We start from the raw sequence: 17,892 nt of genomic DNA, 5'->3' as shown, positions 1-17,892 counted from the left end.
ATGTCGTGGAACTGGATAAGTGGCTATCACGTTGTGTGTGATTGGGGTAACCTTGTGGAATCTACCGGTGTGTCGACCCTTGCCTGGGTGTTGGTTCTCTTGAAGATGGTCCCCCTTTGTGATAAGCTACTGTTGGTGATAATCCATACGTGGATTCTGTTTGAGTATCCTGCGGCCACCACTTTGAGATGACCCGTAGCTGAATTCAGGTGTGGTACCACTTATGTTGAAAGGATATTCATTGAAGATCACTGTTGGTGATACTTCGTGTGTGGAGTGGAACAACTTCGGAGATAAAACCTACTGCTATTGTTATTTAGCATTGCTGTCGTGGAATCTGTGGAATATTGACGTAATTGCCTTCTCACAACATTTGCCTTTGGATTACAAACATCTTGCATAAATTAACCTGTGCATTTGAACTGAACTGGACTTTTCTTACATACCATCATAAGACTGTATCACTTACCACCTACACTTGAAGAAGTTTGGGAATGTATATATTTACACCTATATATGCATAACACCATTAGCTCTTGGTTTACCTGGTTTAAGTTACTGTATTACGTAGTTACTAATAAAATAGTGTTTTGTTAACAGCAAAACCAGACTCCAGGTGTGTTCTATTGCTGCTGATACAGGGTTGCGTGTAGATGATATTAATTTTTTTGCTGTTCTTGGGGGAATTGTCATGGAGCCTAGGGTTTGCTGTTTCATGTCGGGAAACACCTAGCCCCCAATTTTTAAAATAGCTCCAAACAATTTGTTCAGATCCCGGACAAGTCCCCAATTTAACATTGTTCAGGAAGAGCAAGAGAGACCACGAAGGGAATTTTGATGGAAGATTTGCATAAAGATGATGGTATGAATACATAATAAATATACTTGACTCCTGTTTCTTTGAAGGAAGAAAAGGATTGGATTTATGAGGTACATTCAGATTTTGACAAAATTTATAAGAGACAATTCTAAAAATATGGCTGATTATATTATTGATTTTGAACAAAAGTACAGTCGCATACGTAAATACAAAATGGAACTTCCTGACGCTATATTAGCTCCAAAGTGTCCAGTCATAAAGGACAGACAAGTAGTGTTAACTACACACATAGAACCTACATTTGCCTCTATGAAATCCGCATTGAAGACGATTTTTAGAGAAAAAGCCACTACGACAACAGTGGGAATTAATTTGAGTACTTCACTGAGCAGAAACAGGAGGAGAGCAAGCGTAGGTCCCAGAGGGACCAGACAAGGGTACCACTGCCTGGAACAAATCCAATAAACAAGTACAGTAGGAGATCAAAATGTACAGTATGTCAAAGTATTTACCATTAGGCAAGAAACTGCAATAAACCAAACATGTTAGGCTAACTGAAGAAACTAACAAATTTGAAGATGTAGAAGAGTGCCAAATCACATTGTTTGTGAAGGAATCACTTACTAATGCAGAGACATTTGAGGCAGCGATTTTGATGATGGAATCTCTAGGATTTGCTGTTATTGACATAGCATGCACATGCGGGGTGTGGAGAAAAATGGCTTGAAAGCTCTGTAAGTGAACTAAGCCAGAATGAAGTTCAGAAACTGGTGAACACAGATACACCTAGTAACAAAGCATTCAAATTTGGAGATGGAAAGATTTTACATTCCACCAAAAGAGTGTAAATTCCCACTAAAATAGGGCAGACAAAATGTTACATTGAAGCAGAGGTGGTAGCAGTGAATATTTCATTACTCTTGAGTAGAACTTCCCGAACGAAAGCAGGAGCGGTACTGGATGTAGAGAATGACCAAGCAACAATATTTCAACAGCCAGGTGAAAGAGTCACTGTTGTGCCTTTTTCACCACACAGCTGGTGCGTACAGATCACGTGAGGTCCTCGCTGATGTGGATGCTGAGGAATTTAAAGCTGTTCACCCTCTCAACCCCAGATCCATTGATGTCAATAGGGGTTAGCCCATCTCCAGTCCTCCTGTAATCCACAACCAGCTCCTTTGTTTTTGTGACATTGAGGGAGAGGTTGTTTTCTTGACACCACTGAGTCAGAGAGATGACTTGTAAAGGCACAGACCAATGTTGTCTGTTTCGCAGCCACGGTCATCTTTACGTTGAGGGCCTTGCTGATGAGCTTATTGAGGAAGAGAAAGGAGGAGGAATGATGCATTGCTGCCTAGCTATCAGTGTAGGCTCCCCATAGTCCATCATGGGTGCATTAGTAAGGGCTATGCAAAAATGATCAGGGATTCACTGCATGAAGCTTCTTTAAAAATGAAACAAGGATGGTGATTTCCCAGGAGAGACAGCATGTGATCCATTAGCTCTGAAGGCCTAACACCACAGAGACTGGGCAAGGTCAACAAATGTTCGGCATGCACAGACTCCAAAGGTCTGTGAAAGGTAAATTTTCAGCGACTGGTATTTATTGAGTTCAGGCGGGTGTTTAAGCAGTAGCTGTGGAGATTCTGAGTGATACTACCACAGAGATGAACTTGGTGAATCACTGGTGGTGGAAATCATTGGTGGTGATTTCTCACAGCGCGAATTGGGCCTTGGCTTGTACAAACCAACCAAAAGATTTTGCTCCAAAACTCCAGCAGTTTCAATGCGACTGCGTTGGCCAATATATACAATAACTCTGGGATCGTGCTAGAGCATCAGGGTCACCAATGTAGGTCTTTGCAAATGAAATGAAGCGAGACATTTTATGTTTAACGAAATCCATAACACATTTTATTGAACTTCAAAATGTACACACAAAAGTGTGCTAAAACTCTTTACGTAATAACGTCATCACGTCAGAGCAGCCTCTTGAAGTGAACTTCCAACTCAAGGTTGGTGGCTGTAAATGATGCGTCTCTTTCCATTGTACAACTTCATTTGAATTTAATAAATAAAATGCTCGGTCTGTTTTCTACATGTATATTTATTTTACTATTATTAAAAATGAGCTCAATTTTGTTACACTCAGAAAATACTGGAAGAATTCAAAATGTCAGGCAGCATCTACAGAGAAGAATAAACAGTCGATGTTTCAGACCGAGACCCTTCATCAGGACTGGAAAGGAAGGGGGAAGAAGCCAGAATAAGAAGCTGGAGGGAGGGGAGGAGTATAGACTGGCAGGTGACAGGTGAGACCAGGTGAGGGGAGGATGGGTGGGTGGGGGAGGGAGGGAGGGGGAGTACAGACTGGCCGGTGACAGGTGAGACCAGGTGAGGGGAAGATGGGTGGGTGGGGGAGGGAGGGAGGGGGAGGAGTACAGACTGGCCGGTGACAGGTGAGGGGAGGATGGGTGGGTGGGGGAGGGAGGGGAAGGATTGGGGGGAGGGGGGATGAATTGAGAAGCTGGAAGATGATAGGTGAAAAGGTAAAGTGCTGAAGGAGGAATCTGGAGATGAAAGTGGACCATGGGAGAAAGGGAGGGGAGAAGTGGGATGGGGGGCACAGAGGGAGGAGGTGGGCAGGTGAGGAAAAGAAAAAGGGTAGGAGAGGAGCCAGATTGGGGAATTGAAAAAGAGGAGGGGGAGAGGGGAAGAAATGACCGAATGGTAGAGAAATCGATGTTCATCTTGCAATACTAATTGATGAAATGGTTCACACTCGGTAATTCCATCAGGGAGGGCACACGGCGTTCCACATCTCCGCAGCCTGCATTCTTGCTCTGGCATCAGCAATGTAGTCGATGTTGTTTGCAGCCCACACGCCGATACCACGGAGGTTCAGTTTCATCATGATAGACACCTTCATAGAAATGCTCTCGGGATCATCGTACCAGACCTCGTGGTACGTGTTACCAACCTGCAAATGAGCAAAAGGGAAATGCACAGATTGGGAGGGCACCAGGCTGAAACTGTTAGGTGGAGTAATTTGGGTGGCACTTTAATGCTGGAGAGAGAGGATCCGTATCACAATTCCTGTGAACAAGTTCATTTCTGACCTCTGGTACTGTCTGTGTGGGGAAGGTATATTCTCTGACACCTCTGGTACTGTCTGTGGGGGGCATATTCTCTGACACCTCTGGTACTGTCTGTGTGGGGGAGGGCATATTCTCTGGTACTGTCCGGCAGCAGCTCCTTGAAGACAGTGTTAGGGGTCTGGAGCAGCAGCTTGTATGGGAGAGTGAGGAGATCATCGATCAGAGTTACAGGGAAGTAGTCACCCCGAGGTTGCAGGAGGTGGTATCTGGGAAACTGTCAGGAGAAATGGAAATGTGAATAGGCTGTTAGCACAGAGCACCCCTGTGGCCATTCACCTCAAAATTAAACATACTGCTTTGGATGCTGTTGTGAGGGATAAACTTCCAGGGGCATGTCACAGAGGCCGGGTTACTGCAACAGAGCACAAGTCCATGGTGCAGAACAGAAAAAGGGAGAAGAGGGGAATGGTAATGATAGAGGACTCCATACTCAGGGGAACAGGCAGGAGAATCTGTGGATATGGACAGGACAACTGAATGGTATGTTGCCTCCCGGGTCAGGGATATCTTGGATCATGTCCACAACATTTTGGAGAAGGAAGGAGAACAGCCAGATGTCTTGGTACAAATTGATGCCAATGACATAGGAAGGAAAAGCAAAGAGGTCCTGAAAAGAGAATTTAGAGAGCTAGGTAGAAAGTGAGAAGCAGGACCTCCAGGGTGGTAATTTCTGGATTCCTGCCTGTGCCACGCACCAGTGAGGGTAGAAACATGTGTGGCTGAGAAGCTGGTGCAGCAGCAAGGCTTCAGGTTCTTGGATCATTGGGGGAGGTGTGACCTGTTTTAAAGTGACAGATTGCACCTGAACCCGAGGGGGACCAATATTCTCACAGGCAGGTTTGTTCGAGCTGTTGGGGAGGGTATAAACTAATTTGGCAGGGGGGTGGGAACCGGAGTGAAGGGACTCAGGATAGGACGGATGGTGAAAAAGCAAAGGAAGCGTGCAGTCAGACTGTCAGGAAAGGCAGGTAGATTATAAGACAAAACTGCAGCAGGCAGGGTGAGTATCATTGCATTAGGGATACAGAATCAAAAGGGATAGTAAATACAATACTCAAAGTGCTATATCTCAGTGCACAGAGTATAAGAAATAAGGTGGATGATCTTGTTGCACTATTACAGATCACCAGGTATGATGTTGTGGCCATCACTGAATCATAGCTGAAGGATGGTTGTAGTTGGGAGCTGAATGTCCAAGGTTACACTTTGTATCAGAGGGATAGGAAGGTTGGCAGAGGGGGTGGTGTGGCTCTACTGGTAAAGACTGGCATCAAATCAGTAGAAAGATATGACATAGGATTGGAAGGTGTTAAATCGTTGGGGGTTGAGTTCAGAAACTGCAAGGGTAAAAGGACCCTGATGGCAGTTACATAGAGGGCTCCCAAGAGTAGCTGGGATGTGGACCACTAACTACAACGGGAAATAGAAAAGGGGTATCAAAAGGGCAATGTTATGATAGTCATGGGAGATTTCAACAAGCAGTTCAATTGGGAAAATCAAGCTGGTAATGGATCTCAAGAGAGTGAGTTTGTTGAATTCCTATGAGATGGTTTTTTAGCGCAGTTTGTTGTTGAGCCCACTAGGAGATCAGCTATACTGGATTGGGTGTTATGTGATGAACCAGAGGCAATTAGAGAGCTTAAGATAAAAGAACCCTTAGGAACCAGTGATCCCTTAGGAAGGTGCAGGATAGATGCATTTCAAAAACAAAGAAATACTCAAATGGCAAAATAGTACAATTGTGAATGACAAGGGAAGTAAAAAAAAAATGTAAAGGCAAAACGAAAAGTAGTGGGAAGATAGAGGATTGGGAAGTTTTTAAAAACCTACAGAGAGTAACCAAAAGAATCATTAGGAGGGAAATGGTGAAATATGAAAGCAAGCTAGCAAACAATATCAAAGTGGATAGTAAAAATTTTTTCAAGTGTGTATAAAAAGAAAAGAGATAAGAGTGGATGTAGGACCACTAGAAAATGAGGCCAGAGAAACAATAACAGGGACAAGGAGATGGCAGATGAACTAAGTGAGTATTTTACATCAGTCGTCGTTATGGAAGACACTAACAGTGTGCCAGATGTTGTGCATGAAGGAAGAGAATTGAGTGCAGTTAGCATTACAAGGGAGATGGCGCTCAAAAAGCTGAAAGGGTACATAAGTCTCCTGGACCAGATGAAGAGGTAGCAGTAGAGATTGTGGAGGCATTAGTAATGATCTTTCAAAAATCATTGGACTCTGGCATGGAGCCAGAAGACTGGAAAATCACAAATGTCACTCCACTCTTTAAGAAAGGAGGAAGGCAGCAGAAAGGAAATTATAGACCAGTTAGCCTAACCTCAGTGGTTGGGAAGATGTTGGACTCAATTGTTAAGGATGAAGTTATGGAATACTTGGAGACACTGTACAAGATAGGGTTCCTTAAGGGAAAATCTTGCCTGATGAACCTATTGTAATTCTTTGAGGAGATTATGTGTAGGATAGATAAAAGGGATGCAGTGGATGTTGTATATTTGGACTTTCAGAAGGTGTTTGACAAGGTGCCACATATGAGGCTGCTTACCAAGTTAAGAGTCCATGGTATTACAGGGAAGTTACCGGCATGGTTAAAGCATTGGCTGATTGGTAGGAGGCAGCGAGTGGGAATAAAGGGCTCATTTTCTGGTTGGCTGCCAGTGACTAGTGGTGTTCCTCAGTGGTCGTTGTTGTGACCGCTTCTTTTTATGCTGTATATCAATGATTTAGATGCTGGAATAGATGGCTTTGTTGCCAAGTTTTCAGATGATACAAAGATTAGTGGAGGGGCAGGTAGTGTTGAGGGAACAGGTAGGATGCAGAAGGACTTAGACAGATTAGGAGAATGGGCGAGAAAGTGGCAAATGAAATAGAGTGTCGGAAAATGAATGGTCATGCGCTTTGGTAGTAGAAATAAATGTGCAGACCATTTTCTAAATGGGGAGAGAATCCAAAAATCTGAGATGCAAAGGGACTTGGGTGTCCTTGTTCAGAACACTCTAAAGGTTAACTTGCAGGTACAGTCGGTGGTGAGGATGACAAATGCCATGTTAGTGTTCATTTCAAGAGTTCTAGAATACAAAAGCAGGGGTGCGATGCTGAGGCTTTATAAGGCACTGGTGTGGCCTCACTTGAGTATTGTGAACAGTTTTGGGCCCCTCATCTGAGAAAAGATGTGCTGGCATTGGAGAGGGTTCAGAGAAAATTCACAAGAATGATTCTGAGTATGAAAGCATTATCATACGAGGGACATTTGATAGCACTGGAATTTAGAAGGATGAGAGGGGAACTCATTGAAACCTTTCAAACATTGACAGGCCTAGACAGAGTAGATGTGGAAAGGATGTTCCTCATGGTGGAGAATTCTAGGAAAAGAGGGCACAGTCTCAGGTCCATTTAAATCAGAATGCAGACATTTTTCTTTAGCCTGAGGGTGGTGAACTTGTGGAATTTATTACCACAGGCAACTGTGAAGGCCAGGTCATTGGGTGTATTTAAGGCAGAGATTGATAGATTCTTGATTGAACAAGGCATCAAAGGTTACAGGGAGAAGGCTGGGGAGTGGGGCTGACAAGTGGAGAAAAGGATCAACCATGATTGAATGGCAGAGCAGATTTGATGGGCCAAATGGCCTATTTCTGCTCCTATGTCTTTGGTCTAATGGACATTTCAGACCCAAACCCTTTATTAGGACTGGGTCCCGACGTTAGAGGGACTCAGCAGGCCAGGCAACATCTACTGAAAGATACTGTCAATGATTCAGGGCGAGACATAGAAATAATAGAAACATAGAAAATAGGTGCAGGAGTAGGCCATTCGGCCCTTCGAGCCTGCACCACCATTCAATATGATCATGGCTGATCATCCAACTCAGAACCCTGTACCTGCTTTCTCTCCATATCCCCTGATCCCTTTAGCCACAAGGGCCATATCTAACTTCCTCTTAAATATAGCCAATGAACTGGCCTCAGCTGTTTCCTGTGGCAGAGAATTCCACAGATTCACCACTCTCTGTGTGAAGAAGTTTTTCCTCATCTTGGTCCTAAAAGGCTTCCCCTTTATCCTTAAACTGCATGCCCACCTTCAATGACTGGTGTACAATGATACCCAGGTCTTGTTGCATCTCCCCTTTTCCTAATCGGCCACCATTCAGATAATAATCTGTTTTCCTGTTCTTGCAACCAAAGTGGATAACCTCACATTTATCCACATTAAATTGCATCTGCCATGAATTTGCCCACTCACCTAACCTATCCAAGTCACCCTGCATCCTCTTAGCATCCTCCTCACAGCTAACACCGCCGCCCAGCTTTGTGTCATCCGCAAACCTGGAGATGCTGCATTTAATTCCCTCATCTAAATCATTAAAATATATTGTAAACAACTGGGGTCCCAGCACTGAGCCTTGCGGTACCCCACTAGTCACTGCCTGCCATTCTGAAAAGGTCCCGTTTACTCCCACTCTTTGCTTCCTGTCTGCCAACCAATTCTCTATCCACATGAGACCCTTCATCAGGACTGTGTGTCGATGCTGAGGTAATTCAGCAGCCCAGACCATCCTGTCTCCGCAAAAATGCTATTCCCTTTTCTCAGTTTGTTTGCTGCTCCCACATATGTTCCCAGAAGGTGGCTTTCCTTTCCAGAACATTAGAGGTGTCCTCCTCCATCAAAGAACGGGCCTTTCCTTCGTCCACCATTGATGCTGCCCTCAACCATATCTCCTCCACTTCCCAAACATGTGAGCTCAACCCATCTTCCTCTCTTCTTAACAGTGATAGGGTTCCTCTTGTCCACCCCATGAATCTCTATATCATCAGCCAATCACGAGGTTCAGCTGTTGTTCAAACTTAACAACAGAATGTGGAAAAATGTGATTGAAGTGACTTTGACCATGGCGCCAGATGGGATGGTTTGAGTATATCAGAAACTGACGATCTGGGAATTTCACTCACAACAGTCTCTAGAGTTTGCAGAAAATGGTCCAAAAAGCAAAAATAAGCATCAGTGAGTGGCTGTTCTGTGAACGAAAACTCCTTGTTAATGAGAGAGGTCAAAGGAGAATGGCCAGACTGGTTCAAGCTGACAGGAAGGTGACAGCAACTCAAATAACCACACGTTACAACAGTGATGTGCAGAGGAACATCTCTGAACAGACAAAACTTTGAACCTTGAAGTGGATGGGCCACACTGGCTTCCTCTCCTGTTCCTAATCAAGTGGCCACAGTGTATTTTCTTATTGTAACTGATGGTAATGTTTATGTGTTGCTCTCTACTGTTGCTGTAAAACAAACAAATTTCACAAAGCGTGTGTGATGATAAATCTGTTTCCAATACAGGTGTCTACTGTGGACAGAGCGTGGAAGGGGGGTTAAAGAGAGGGGAATCATGGGCGGGAAAGGGGAAGGGAGAGGGGAGGGAGTGGGAAGCACCAGAGAAACATTCTGTAATGATCAATAAACCAGTTGTTTGAAATCAAGTGATTTTGTCTGGTGTCTCAGGGCTGGGTGTGTCTGCACTGTCTCCCATACGCACTCATTCTCTGACACCCGTACCACATCGCTCCCTCACCTACACCCCTCCAAAGGTGCTCCACCCGTACCACACCGCTCCCTCACCTACACCCCTCCAAAGGTGCTCCACCCGTACCACACCGCTCCCTCACCTACACCCCTCCAAAGGTGCTCCACCCGTACCACACCGCTCCCTCACCTACACCCCTCCAAAGGTGCTCCACCCGTACCACACAGCTCCCTCACCTACAGGTACCGGGTCTCTGCCCCCGGTTCAACAGCTCGACAGAAACTCCCCAGATCTCTGGGAAGCGAAGCTCCACACTTTGCTCCACAAGGTGATTCCACAGGTCAGAGTTCAACACCTATATTTAACATGGAGGTTGATAGGTTTTTTGATTAGTAAAGTTGTCAAAAATTATGAGGAGAAGGCAGGAGAATGGGGTTAAGAGAGAAAATAAATCGGCCATGACGGAATTGTGGAGCAAACTTGATGGGCCAAATGGTCTTACTCTGCTCCTATATCTTCCGGCCTTTTGATCTGTGGAAGTGAGGGTGGAAAATGTGTGTCTTGTTTCTGGATTTTCATTCTGCAGTCTGAACGTTGCAATACAGCGGAGGCTTCTCAAAATTGGGGTCAGTGTTTGGGGTAAAACGTTAACGAACACAAAGGATGGGTTGAAAGACAAAAAAGTAAGAATGAATGGAACATTTTGTCAAACCGAGAGAGCACATCTATTTCAGTTGTCATCTCCAATCCCTCTATCTACACTTGATTCTATAAAATACTGTAAAATATCAACTAGTTCAAGACATATGTTTCGTTACACACAAACTGCTTCTCATCTCTTTTTGAAATAATTATTTATTTCATATTATATCTATTTCCTATTGTAATTTATAGTACATTTTATGTATTGCACTGTATGCAGTCACTGCCACAAAACAACAAGCTTCACAACATAAGTGATAATAAACCTCACTCTGATTCTGATTAAAATATCTGCTGGATTCCACACTTGGTTCATTCACTCCCAAATACTCAGCCGATCTCCTGCACCCAATTGCCACCAAACAAACCTGATGTTTTGTGCTTTGTGGAGTTGTTTACACAGGAATTGTTCAGCCTGGGAGATTGGAGTATTGTAGGTAGAATGCTCTGATGCCCAGGTCCCCAATGTGCTCTGGTAGATCATCTTACCAAGTAGTCAAAATATGGGGCTTTCCGATCATCGTCCCAGAACCTGCCAGTGAGTGATCTCGGCAGAAGCTGCATGATGTCTTTGTATGGGATCCATCTTGCTTCAGTATAACTACACGGGACTCCTCGGGAAATCGTTTCCAGTTCACACTCACCCACCTGAGAAATATATAGAGAGAGAGATAAATTGTGGATTTAAATACAGTCACTCTGATAATATGAAAGTACACAGAAAGTGTCTATGGTGAATCCATCTGAGTCATTAGATATAATATTGAAGAAAGATTATATACTGCAAAATCATCAAGAATTCTGGTGACAGAGCAGGGATATAGCACAAGGGAAAATAAAAACATAGAAAACCTACAGCACAATACAGGCCCATCGGCCCACAAAGCTGAGCAGAACATGTCCCTACCTTAGAAATTACTAGGCTTACCTATAGCCTTGTATTTTTCTAAGCTCCATGTACCTATCCAAAAGTCTCTTAAAAGACCCTATCATATCCACCTCCACCACCGTTGCTGGCAGCCCATTCCACGCACTCACCACTCTCTGAGTAAAAAAACTTACCCCTGACATCTCCTCTCTACCTACTCCCCACCACCTTAAACCTGTGTCCTCTTGTGGCAACCATTTCAGCCCTGGGAAAAAGCCTCTGACTATCCACACGATTAATGCCTCTCATCATCTTGTACACCTCTATCAGGTCACCTCTCATCCTCCGTCGCTCCAAGGAGAAAAGGCTGAGTTCACTCAACCTATTCTCATAAGGCATGCTCCCCAATCCAGGCAACATCCTTGTAAATCTCCTCTGCACCCTTTCTATGGTTTCCACATCCTTCCTGTAGTGAGGCGACCAGAACTGAGCACAGTACTCCAAGTGGAGTCTGACCAGGGTCCTATATAGCTGCAACATTACAGAGAACAGAGAACTATCGTCCTGTCAGCCTAACATCAGTAGTGGGGAAGATGCTAGAGTCCATTTTTAAAGATGAAATAGTCGAATATCTAGATAGCAGTGATAGGATTGAGCTGAGCCAGCATGGATTTACCAAGGACAAATCATGCTTGACTACTCTATTGGAGTTTTTCGAGGATGTAACCAGGAAGTTAGACAAGGGAGATCCAGTGGATGTAGTGTACCTCGATTTTCAGAAGGCATTTGATAAGGTCCCACATAGGAGATTGGTGGGTAAAATCAGAGCTCATGGCATTGGGGGGAAGATATTGACATGGATAGAAAACTGGTTGGCAGAGAGAAAGCAAAGGGTAGTGGTGTATGGGTGTTTCTCGGAATGGCAGGTGGTGACTAGTGGGATGCCACAGGGCTCGGCATTGGGATCACAGCTGTTTACAATTTACATCAATGATTTAGATGAAGGCATTGAGAATAACATCAGCAAGTTTGCTGATGATACTAAGCTGGGTGGCAGTGTGACATGTGATGAGGATGTTAAGAGAATTCAGGGTGACTTGGATAGGCTGGGTGAGTGGGCAGATACTTGGCAGATGACGTTTAATGTGAATAAGTGTGAGGTTATCCACTTTGGGAGTAAGAACAGGAAGGCAGATTATTATCTGAATGGTGTAGAGTTAGGTAAGGGAGAAATACAAAGAGATCTAGGAGTCCTTGTTCATCAGTCACTGAAGGTGAATGAGCAAGTGCAGCAGGCAGTGAAGAAGGCTAATGGAATGTTGGCCTTTATTACAAAGGGAATTGAGTACAAGAGCAAGGAAATCTTTTTGCACTTGTACAGGGCCCTGGTGAGACCACACCTGGAGTATTGTGTACAGTTTTGGTCTCCAGGGTTAAGGAAGGACATCCTGGCTGTAGAGGAAGTGCAGCGTAGATTCACGAGGTTAATTCCTGGGATGTCCGGACTGTCTTAAGCAGAGAGGTTAGAGAGACTGGGCTTGTACACGCTGGAATTAAGGAGATTGAGAGGGGATCTGATTGCAATTTATAAGATTATTAAGGGATTGGACAAGATAGAGACAGGAAATATGTTCCAGATGCTGGGAGAGTCCAGCACCAGAGGGCATGGTTTGAGAATAAGGGGTAGGTCATTTAGGACAGAGTTAAGGAAAAACTTCTTCTCCCAGATAGTTGTGGGGGTCTGGAATGCACTGCCTCGGAAGGCAGTGGAGGCCAATTCTCTGGATGCTTTCAAAAAGGAGCTAGATAGGTATCATATGGATAGGGGAATCAAGGGATATAGGGACAAGGCAGGAACCGGGTATTGATAGTAGATGATCAGCCATGATCTCAGAATGGCAGTGCAGGCTCGAAGGGCCGAATGGTCTACTTCTGCACCTATTGTCTATTGTCTATTAACATTACCTCTCGGCTCCTAAATGCAATTCCATGATTGATGAAGGCCAATACACCATATGCCTTCTTAACCACAGAATCAACCTGCACAGCAGCTTTGAGTGTCCTATGGACTCGGACCCCAAGATCTCTCTGATCCTCCACACTGCCAAGAGTCTACTATTGATACTATATTCTGCCATCATATTTGACCTACCAAAATGAACCACTTCACACTTATCTGGGTTGAACTCCATCTCCCACTTTTCAGCCCAGTTTTGCATCCTATCAATGTCCCGCTGTAACCTCTGACAGCCCTCCACACTATCCACAACACCTCCAACCTTTGTGTCATCAGCAAACCTACTACCCCAACCCTCCACTTCCTCATCCAGGTCATTTATAAAAATTACGAAGAGGAAGGGTCCCAGAACAGATCCCTGAGGCACACCACTGGTCACCGACCTCCATGCAGAATATGACCCGCCTACAACCACTTTTTGCCTTCTCTGGGCAAGCCAGTTCTAGATCCACAAAGCAATGTCCCCTTGGATCCCATGCCTCCTTACTTTCTCAATAAGCCTTGCATGGGGTACCTTATCAAATGCTTTGCTGAAATCCATATACACCACATCTACTGCTCTTCCTTCATCAATGTGTTTAGTCACATCCTCAAAAAATTCAATCAGGCTCGTAAGGCACGACCTGCCCTTGACAAAGCCATGCTGACTACTCCTAATCATATTATACCTCTCCAAATGTTCATAAATCCTGCCTCACAGGATCTTCTCCATCAACTTACCAACCACTGAGGTAAGACTCACTGGTCTATAATTTCCTGGGATATCTCTACTCCCTTTCTTGAATAAATGAACAACATCCACAACCCTCCAATCTTCCGGAACCTCTCCTGTCCCCACTGATGATGCAAAGATCATCGCCAGAGGCTCAGCAATCTCCTCCCTCGCCTCCCACAGTAGCCGGGGTATATCTCATCCGGTCCCAGCGACTTATCCAACTTGATGCTTTCCAAAAGCTCCAGCACATCCTCTTTCTTAATATCTACATGATCAAGCTTTTCAGTCTGCTGCAAGTCATCACTACAATCACCAAGATCCTTTCCCATAGTGAATACTGAAGTAAAGTATTCATTAAGTACCTCTGCTATTTCCTCTGGTTCCATATACACTTTCTCACTGTCACACTTGATAGGTCCTATTCTTTCACATCTTATCCTCTTGGTCTTCACATACTTGTAGAATGCCTTGGGGTTTTGACAGACAGACAGACAGACAGACAGACATACTTTATTGATCCCGAGGGAAATTGGGTTTCATTACAGCCGCACCAGCCAAGAATAGTGAAGAAATATAGCAATATAAAACCATAAATAATTAAATAATAATAAGTTAATCATGCCCAGTGGAAATAAGTCCAGGACCAGCCTATTGGCTCAGGGTGTCTGACACTCCGAGGGAGGAGTTATAAAGTTTGATGGCCACAGGTAGGAATGACTTCCTATGATGCTCAGTGTTACATCTCGGTGGAATGAGTCTCTGGCTGAATGTACTCCTGTGCCTAACCAGTACATTATGGAGTGGATGGGAGTCATTGTCCAAGATGGCATGCAACTTGGACAGCATCCTCTTTTCAGACACCACCGTCAGAGAGTTCAGTTCCACCCCCACAACATCACTGGCCTTACGAATGAGTTTGTTGATTCTATTGGTGTCTGCTACCTTTAATCCTGCCCGCCACAGCCTTCTCACGGCCCCTTCTGACTCTCCTAATTTCCTTCTTAAGCTCCTTCCTAGTAGCCTTATAATCTTCTAGATCTCTAACATTACCTAGCTCTCTGAACGTTTTGTAAGCTTTTCTTTTCTTCTTGACTAGATTTATTACAGCCTTTGTACACCATGGTTCCTGTACCCTACCATAACTTCCCTGTCTCATTGGAACGTACCTATGCAGAACTCCACACAAATATTCCCTGAACATTTGCCACATTTCTCCGTACTTTTCCCTGAGAACATCTGTTTCCAATTTAAGCTTCCAATTTCCTGCCTGATAGCCTCGTAATTTCCATTACTCCAAAATGATCAAAGGTCAAACAGGACATGGCACAGGATGTGCTGAAACTTGAGAGGGTTCAAAGGAAGTTCACGAAAATGATTCCAGGATTGAATGACTTGTCATATAAAGAGTTTGATGGCTCTGGGCCTGTATTCACTGGAATTCTAAAGAATGAGGAGTGACCTCACTGAAACCTAATGAATAGTGAAAGGCCTTGATAGAGTGGATGTGGAGAGGGAGTTTTTTATGGTGGCAGTGTCTAAGACCAAAGGACACAGGTGCAGAATAGAGGGGCGTCCTTTTAGAACGGAGATGTGGAGGAACTTCTTTAGCCAGAGAGTGGTGAATCTAATGAATTTTTTGCCACAGGCAGCTGTGGAGGAAAGTCTTTATGTAAGTTTTAAGCAGAGTTGATAGGTTCTTGATTGGTCAGGCCATGAAGGGATATGGGGAGAAGGCAGGAGATTGAGGCTGAGAAGAAATTATTGTATGAAATGGCAGAGCAAACTTCGTGTGCCAAATGGCCTAATTCTGTTCTTATGGTCTATTATCTTATGGGGTGATTTTACAACCTCAAAAGATGCAGCTATTGATCATAAGACACAGGAGAAGAATTAGGCCATTCAACCCATCGACTCTCTTCCGTCATTCCATCATGGCTGATTGATATATTTTCCATCTGTGGAATTCATTGCCACGGACAGCTTTAGAGGCCAAGTCATTGACTTTAGTTAAAGTGCAGGTTGAGGTTCTTGATTAGTCAGGGCATCGAAGGTTACAGAGCGAAGGCAGGAGAATTGGGTTGAGAGGGACTATAAATCAGCCATAAAGGAATGGCACAGAAAACATAATGGGCCAAATGGCCTAATTCTGCTCCTGTGCTTTATGGATGTTTCCAATAGTGGGTGAATCTAGGATTAGAGGGCACAGCCTCAGAATAGAAAGAAGTCGAATTCATTGCCACAGATGGCTGTGGAACTTATTGGGTATATTGAAAGCAAAGGTTGTAGGTATTTGTTTAGTCAGGCCATAAACAGGAGAAGGCAGGAGAATGGGATTGAGAGGGATCATAAATCAGTGACGATAGAATCACAAAACAGGCTCGATGGGCTGAATGGCCTAATTCTGCTCCTATGTATTACTGTCTTCTCGATAATATCAGCATCTTACCCTGAGAAAGCGCTTGCAGGTGTAGTCATAACCGTACCAAGCAACGCCCATCACCAGCTTTCTGGAGTCAATGCCCAGTCTGATATAATCCGACATTCCTGAAAAGACAAATTGTATAAATTGGATCTCAGTCAGCTTTGTGAGAGGGTGAGGCTGAGGGTCTCATTGAACCTACCTGATAAAACCCGGTGATAGGGAGCACTTGACCTTGCAACACAACCATCCCGCAGGTCATTTGGAATGTCGTAGGATGCCACAAATAAAATGTCACAGGCTTTTGAAATTGCTAAAAAGTCATAACATCGTTCGTTCTTGCAGTGTGGAGACCAAGGTACGTGAAAGGAGATCTGAGAACATAAGAACATAAGAAATAGGAGCAGGAGTCGGCCATCTGGCTGTCAATCCTGCTCCCCCATTCAATGAGATCATGGCTGATCTGACCATGAACTAATCTCCACCTACCTGCCTCTTCCCCATATCCCTTACTTCCTCTACTATGCTATAACCAATCCAAACTTGTCTTAAATATATTTACTGAGGTAGCCTCCACTGCTTCATTGGGCAGAGAATTCCACAGATTCACCACTCTCTGGGAAAAGCAGTACCCTCCTCATCCCCATCCCAAATCTACTCCCCCGAATCTTGAGGCTATGTCCCCTAGTTCTAGTCTCACCTACCAGTGGAAACAACTTTCCTGCGTCTATCTAATCTGTCCCTTTTGTAATTTTCTATGTTTCTTTAAGATCTCCTCTCATTCTTCTTAATTCCAGTGAGTACAGTCCCAGGTGACCCAATCTCTCCACATAGTCTAACCCTCCTCATCTCTGGAATCAGTCTGGTGAACCTCCTCTGCACCGCCTCAAAGCCAGTATATCCTTCCTCAAGTAAGGAGACCAGAACTTCACGCAGTACTCCAGGTGCAGCCTCATCAGTACCCTGTACAGTTGCAGCATAAATTCAATCCCTCTAGCAATGAAGGCCAACATTCCATTTGCCTTCTTGATCGCCTGCTGTACCTACAAACCAACCTTTTGTGATTCATACACAAACACTCCCAAGTCCCTCTGCACAGCAGCATGGTGCAGTTCTTTACCATTTAAATAATAATCTGCTCTTTCAATTTTCCTTCCAAAGTGGATGACCTCGCATTTACCAACATTGTACTCCATCTGAGGGTCAAAGAACAACGAGAAATCAGTCTCATATTATGTTTACACTGGGTGCCTCCAGCAATTCAAGAGAGGATTAAAAATTAGCTTTATTTGTCACCTGTAGATAAAACTGTGAAATGTATTGTTTTGTGTTAAATTAAATCAGCAAGGATAGTGCGTTCAGCCTACACGCAAGTGTCACCACACTTCTGGCACCAACATTGCATGCCCACAGCTTTCTAACAGGAACCTGGGTGTCTTTGGAATGTGGAAGGAAATGGGAGCACGCGGAGGAAACCCACTTGGTCACGGGCAGAATGTACAAACTCCTGACGAACAGTGGGGGGAATTGAATCCCAATCTTATAACTGACGTTGTAATAACATCACGCTAACCGTTACAGCACCATCTCCTCACCTCACAGTGACGAATGTTGTCAGAAGATGCCGGAGAATATCGGTCATGTGTGGGGAAATGGGAGATGGG

At 44.3% G+C, this 17,892-nt stretch overlaps 1 protein-coding gene across 1 annotated transcript; it reads right to left on the bottom strand.

Annotated features, from left to right (window-relative positions):
- Nucleotides 1-3,509: 3,509 nt before the first annotated feature.
- Nucleotides 3,510-10,783, bottom strand: LOC140736534 (di-N-acetylchitobiase-like). Its single transcript, XM_073062370.1, has 2 exons — nucleotides 10,699-10,783; nucleotides 3,510-3,800 (listed from the first exon to the last, which is right to left on the bottom strand). Exons 1-2 carry the CDS (start codon nucleotides 10,771-10,773, stop codon nucleotides 3,615-3,617), a joined length of 261 nt encoding a protein of 86 aa, XP_072918471.1. The 5' UTR covers nucleotides 10,774-10,783; the 3' UTR covers nucleotides 3,510-3,614.
- Between the last annotated feature and the right edge of the window lie 7,109 nt (nucleotides 10,784-17,892).

This window comes from Hemitrygon akajei, chromosome 12 (assembly GCF_048418815.1).
Source record: "Hemitrygon akajei chromosome 12, sHemAka1.3, whole genome shotgun sequence".
Taxonomy (NCBI): domain Eukaryota; kingdom Metazoa; phylum Chordata; class Chondrichthyes; order Myliobatiformes; family Dasyatidae; genus Hemitrygon; species Hemitrygon akajei.
The sequence above is the reverse complement of the archived record's forward strand: the minus strand, read 5'-3'. Positions and strand labels throughout refer to the sequence as shown.